This window comes from Acanthisitta chloris, unplaced genomic scaffold (genome assembly GCF_000695815.1).
Source record: "Acanthisitta chloris isolate BGI_N310 unplaced genomic scaffold, ASM69581v1 scaffold25636, whole genome shotgun sequence".
NCBI lineage: Eukaryota > Metazoa > Chordata > Aves > Passeriformes > Acanthisittidae > Acanthisitta > Acanthisitta chloris.
The window spans coordinates 26,020-32,019 of NW_008676860.1; the positions used below are offsets into that span (position 1 = coordinate 26,020).

Sequence of the window (6,000 nt, forward strand, 5' to 3'; positions counted from 1 at the left end):
AGGGGAGTCATGCAGGGAGAAAGAGAGATTCCATGCCTCATCTAGTGAATTTTTCCAAGTGTAATTAAAGTGTCCTTTCTCTCAGTTTTTACTGGCAGAGCTGAACACGTTTTACCTGAAGTTTGTCCTGTGGATGCCCCCAGAGCACTACCTGGTCCTGCTGCGCCTGGTGTTCTTTGTCAACGTGGGAGGAGTGGCCATGAGGGAGATCTATGACTTCATGGATGACCCGTAAGCTTGTACTCTCTGTACTTCCCATCTCAGCTCCACTGGCTTTGGTTTGGATCTGCTGCAGCTTGTTGGCATCAGTTCAGCTTGTCAGGGACAAACAGTCCTGAAGCCCAGAGCATCTGCTTTGTGTTTGTGTGTTTTGGAGGTAACACTCTCACTGCCCCAGGTCAGAGAGCAGCTGTTGTTTTGGGCACTCTGCGTCCACTGTTTTACCTTCAGTTATCTCCTTTGGGAATGTGATGTGTAGCTGAGCTGCAGTGCCACTGGCTGGTGGGCAGCACTTCCACACTGATGTACAGGAACTGCATCTTTGGATGTGCCCAAACTGAAAAATAAATGTGACCCTTAAAGGCCCTTCTTTCCTTGAGCTGGCTTCCTGCTGGTCCCTGCCCCTCCAGAGCTCTCCTGGCATCCTCATGCAGGTCAGAGGCCCTCGGGAGCAAGGTGGAGCACACCCACAGACAGCAGTGCATGCACCTCAGACTGTGCCCACTCAGCACCATACCTGTCCTCACTGCTCCAGTCTCTGCAGACCATGTGAGAGCTGGGAAAGCTTTGTCCTCAAAATCACCTTTTCTGTCAATGTCCCCAGTAGCCTGAGTCACACCCTAAGCCTGAGGCAGCTTCCAGGGGTGTCCTTTGTCTGTCACTGACCAACACAAACAGTGTCTGTGTTCAGAATTTAGGGTTCCAACACTCCTTGAAGATCAGTTTCCCTTGCAAGGCTTTGCCTCCTAGAACTGGGAAGAGGGGCCACCCCACACTGCTCAGTGGGGTGTCAGACATCCCTCAGTGGCAGGCTGCCCTGCCCCTGCTGCTGGACCTGCTGCTCTGGGACACACCTCCACGTCACAGGTAAGAAGAGGTCTCTGCCTGTCGCTGCTGACCTCCTCTCCTTAGCACCACTCATCTTCTGGGCCTTGTGTTTGGGTTGGAGAAGCTCCTTTGCCCTCTCTTCAACCACATGGCATGACACCTTTGGGAGAGCCATTTGGTGCCTCATTGCTTGTTCATTTGGTGCTGTTCTTTCAGCGAGCTGGAGAAGCTCATGCCAAGCTGCATGTCCTCATCATCGCCTCCACCACCACCTCCTGCTGTGTTCCTTGGTGGGTAAGGTGACTGCCCGCAAATTCTGAGGTTCCTGGCTCTGCTGATGCCCCTCAGAGCTGACCTCATTGATCCTGCAGAAAGGCAGAACTTGTCTTACCTGGTACCTTCACTGCAGAGGCTTTTGCAGCCAGACTTTGATTCCTTGGTGCATTCCAGCCCATCCAGGCAGAGATGACCTGCCCCCATTTACAGTTTCACTAGGTGTGTTTTCACTTGCACATCATTTGGAACCAGGGAATCCTGTTGGATTCTCCCTGTGATGTTGTAGGGGGAAGCTGCTGGGGAGAGCAGGCTGTACCAGAGGCTCCCAGCTAAGAGCACATGGCAAACCTTCCTGACATCCTCCTTTTGGAAATGCCCAAAGCTTGGAATATTCCACTGATCTTCTTGACAGAACCATGGCTCCTTGTCTAGTGGTGATGGGATTGTCTGGGATAAACTGATCTTTTCAGCCAGCCCTGTGATACTGGATCTAGAAACCTGTGACATTCCAATATGAAGACTTTTTCCCATTCAGGATTCTGAGGATCTGCAGACAGTCCTGGGGCTTTGCGTGCAGGACCTTGGGCTGAGTGTGGTGACAGGGAAGTCCTTGGAATTGCCATAGTCCGAGGAGAGGGGTGAGGGCGTTCTCCAGCTCTTACACACCACTGCTCTCCTGACTGCCTCTGAGTTTCTGAGGATGTGTGAAGGGTTCCTCACCAGGTCTGGATGCAACACTCTGTAGCATTTGGCCTTGACGTGTATTCCTGGTTTGGAGTCTTCTGTCACTTCCACTTGTCTGCATCAAGGCCAGGAATTTTCATCTCATTCCTACATGAAAAAGAGCTTTTCTTTGAAATCTTATGGGAGTAGATGGGCAGGAAACCAACTCTCTTCCTCAGCAGCTTTAGGGTCTGCTCAGCTCTTGCGGTGGAGTTACCTGTGATTCTGTTAGTGAAAGGAAATTATGACAGAAGAGGAAGATCAGCAGAGCAGAAAGCTGCCCCCATTATCCAAACAGCTGTAATTCCCAGTGGGTGCTGCTGCTTCCTTTCCTCTCTCTACCCCTCTGTTAAGGCTGGTCTCTGCCCACTTCATCTGTCACCACCTGAACCACTGGAGCAGTTCCTGGAGCCTTTCATCCAAGCTGGGCCAGGCAGGATACCTTTCAGAATGGAATGCATTCATCCCCTCTGCATCAGGCAGAGCCTGCACTTGATTTATTCCACTTTCTCCAATGTATTTGGACAGTTCTGTGTAGTTTGAACTGTGCACTGGTGTGAAATATGACTGTGGGCCTGACATGTGGGAAGCTGTGTGTTGTGTGCTTCACTGAGGGACTCCCTGGATTCAGGAGAGGGAGGAGAAGTTCTGTTGGCTCTCTCTGTGCTTAGTTCCCTTCTCAGGCGCTGGCAATCCAAGGGGGTGCAAGGAGCAGATGAGAGCAACAGGATTTCACTGTGGTTAAGTGAGGCCAGGCGGGCAGCACAATGGATGCCTTGGGAGAAACCCAAAAGGTCATGGGCAGATGTGGGAAGGGGAGGATCACCCAACTTAAAAACCATTCCAAGATCAGTACTGACAGCTGTGGGCAGTGGCCTGGCTGCTTTCAGCAAGGCTCCAGCATGTCTGGGCTAGTCAGGGGATGTGTGTGTTAGGACTTGTTGCCTGAGGGCCTTGGGAGGAGTAGGTGTGGAGATGGGACCCTTGAACAGAAAGCTCTGCGTGCTGGCTCACCAGCCCCGAGTTGGGATGTTGCTGGGGTAAAACAACAAGTTGTGCCTTAGGTTGACCAGTTGGTACACACCTAATGTTTAGAACAAGCCAATCAGCAGGGAATATGCTAAGCGAAGGGACTATAAGGATTTGTGAAAAACAACAATAAATGGACATGTTGCTTGCATCAAGCTGTGTCCTGTCTGGCGGCAGACAGCCCCTTGAATACTTCCTGGGCAAGCGAGTCAGCTCCAGAATGCAATTCCAGAGGGGTTAAATCTGTGGCAGTGTGGCTGATGTTTGCAGAGGAAATGCAGGCGTAGAGCTCCTGTTTGGTACTGTATACCAAACCCCAGCTGGTCTAGACTGCTCAGGTAATTGTCTTGTGTGGATTTACCTGAGAATGGAGCCACTTCCCTGCACCATGTGGTGATGAAGTTGAGCTTTGCATGTGGCTTCAGAGCCTCTGAGAGGAAACACAAGTAACCCCAACATGAAAGTTGTCAGCTTGCATAGGCTTAGTGCATGTGTGACCCAGACAAGAACTGTGCAAAGCTGAATGAAGTTACTGCCCTCTCTGTTCATGAAGATTTCTCCAAATCCTGAATTTTACCACAGTAAAAGGTTTTGTGTGTGTTTGTTTTGCAGGAAGTTCCACAAGAAGCTGGGCCAGCAGGCCTGGCTGGTTGCTGCTATTACTGCCACGGAGTTCCTGATCGTGGTCAAGTACGATCCCTACACCCTCACCCTCTCCCTGCCCTTCTACATCACCCAGTGCTGGATCCTGGGGATCATCCTGGTACTCACCTGGACAGCCTGGCGCTTCTTCATTCGGTGAGTGGGGTGGGAACTGCTGCTTTTGGGGCTGGCCTGGCTCTTAGGGGGGTTTGTGCAACAGCCTGTCCTCAAATGCGCTGTTGTTACCCCTCTGTGCTGCCTGGAGAGGCCACAGCTCTCCTGGGGAGCTGCAGCTGCATTGTCAGTTAGCAAACTGACAGGGAGTTCTCTGTGCCTCATCCTGGCAGTTTTCTTTCTGGATCATCTTGTGTCTGCCCATGGCAGAGGGTTGGAACTGGATGAGCTTTGAGGTCCCTTCCAACCCAACCCATTCCAGGGTTCTGGGATCAAGCACTTTGTGGCACTGCCTGTGTCAGTGCTGCTGTAGGAGCAGGGAACAGGTAAATGCCTGACTGCACCTGGGCTCCCAGGGGAGGGAAGATGGCAGGTGGGATCAGAGGTTTATTGTTCTTCCAAGTTAGACAAGACAAAGGTGTTTTACAGCCTTATTGCCAGAACAGCCTGTGGTGGTCTGAGCTGTCCCAGGGTCAGGACAAGGGAGCCAAGTGACGTGTTTGGTGTGGATGCTGCCCTGAGCAAATCCGTGGAAGCAGCTGCACAGGGCTGAAGGGATTAGCTGCCTTCCAGTTTGGGAAGGGGCCTACAAGGAACCTAGAGTGGAGGAACTCGAAAGGAACTGGAGTGGCAGAGCAAGGGGGAATAGGTACAAATTGCCAGAGGGCAGGGTTAGATGGGATGTTGGGAAGGAATCCTTCCCTGGGAGTGTACTAAGGCACTGGCACAGGTTGCCCAGAGAAGTTGTGGCTGCTCCATCCCTGGGATTGTTCCATGACAGGTGGGACAGGGCGTGGAGCAACCTGGGCCAGTGAAAGGTGCCCCTGCTCATGGCAGGGAGTGGGACTGGATGGGCTTTAAGGTCCTTTCCAACCCAAACCATTCCATGATTCCATGACTTGCAGTGATGTGTAGAGGAGGCAGCAGTGGCTGCTCCTGCAGAACAGGCTGTTGTGCCCTGGCAGAGGTGAGAAGAGCCAGGCCAGCAGCAGGAAACACCAACTGCCACTGAATCAATGCCATCAGCAGCTGTAGAAATGCACAGCCAAAGGCTCCAATGAGTGAAGTTATCCCAAGGGAGCTTCATCCAGAGCAGAATTCCTTATTGTTCTTACTGTGAGGTAGACCTGTGCTCTCTGTGTTTGCTCCAGGGACATCACTCTGCGGTACAAGGAGATCAGGAGGCAGAAGCAGGAGCACAGGCACGACAGGGACAAATGCCTGAGCAACGGTGACGGACACTCAGCACTGCTGGATGAGCCCAATGGGAGCAAACTGAAGGAGAGGAAGCTCTGAGCAACACAGGGGCCTGACAGGAACTCAGTGCTCGAGCAGGCCTGGGGCACAGTCCCAACCTTGTCCTACCTAACTCCTAATTGTCATTGTTAGCTTTCCAGCCTGTGGAATTCCTCTCGGGGAAAGATGGCACTGGCACACAGCCCTTTCTCCTCGTGTCACCCAGGCAGGGCTGGAGGAGGTCTGTGTGGAGGGAGGTGAGAACCAACACCCTAACAGCGAGATGGGACCTTCTCCAGGTGTGGGGTGTCTTCCTGGAAACCAGGTGTGGAGACAGGGGCTTGGAGCACAGCACAGAGGGATCTGCTGACCTATTCCCAGTGAACTGTGGGAGTTCTGTGTGACTTTGGGCATTAGGAACACTTGTTTGGGGGTGTACAGAGACCAGAGATGGGAAATGAATTCTTGTCCCTGCTGAAACTGCCTTGGGCTGTGGAGAAGGGTTGGGTGAAGTGTTCAGCAAGGTGAACACAGGTAAACTGAACCCTGTGACCTGTGTGGCTTGCACAGGATGTACCACACTACATGTCCAGCTCAGTTTCAGGATGTGGTTTGCCTTACCTTCTCACCAAAACCAGGTGGGAAGGGCAGGAATAATGAACGGAAGTTACCATAAGCAAACGCCCTGCTGAGAGGAGATTAAACACTTGCAATATTTTTGTCTAAATTGCAAACTAAACAGTGAATCTTGTGCTTTGGAGACATGGGTTAAGGATGTTATTCCTCCTGTTATTTAAAATGTGATGATTCTGATTTCTGTACTTTTTGCTGTCTGTGATGGACTAAGAAATGCAGAGTCACAGCCTGGGAAAG

General features: G+C 51.8%; 1 protein-coding gene across 1 annotated transcript in view; it reads left to right on the forward strand.

Annotated features, from left to right (window-relative positions):
* PTDSS2 (phosphatidylserine synthase 2) overlaps positions 1-5,187 on the forward strand; it is a 29,864-nt gene extending 24,677 nt beyond the window's left edge. The window contains exons 10-12 of the mRNA XM_009076300.1: positions 86-231; positions 3,688-3,873; positions 5,043-5,187. Coding sequence (XP_009074548.1) covers positions 86-231; positions 3,688-3,873; positions 5,043-5,187 — 477 coding nt within the window. The remainder of the gene's footprint in view (positions 1-85; positions 232-3,687; positions 3,874-5,042) is intronic.
* The last annotated feature ends 813 nt before the right edge of the window (positions 5,188-6,000 follow it).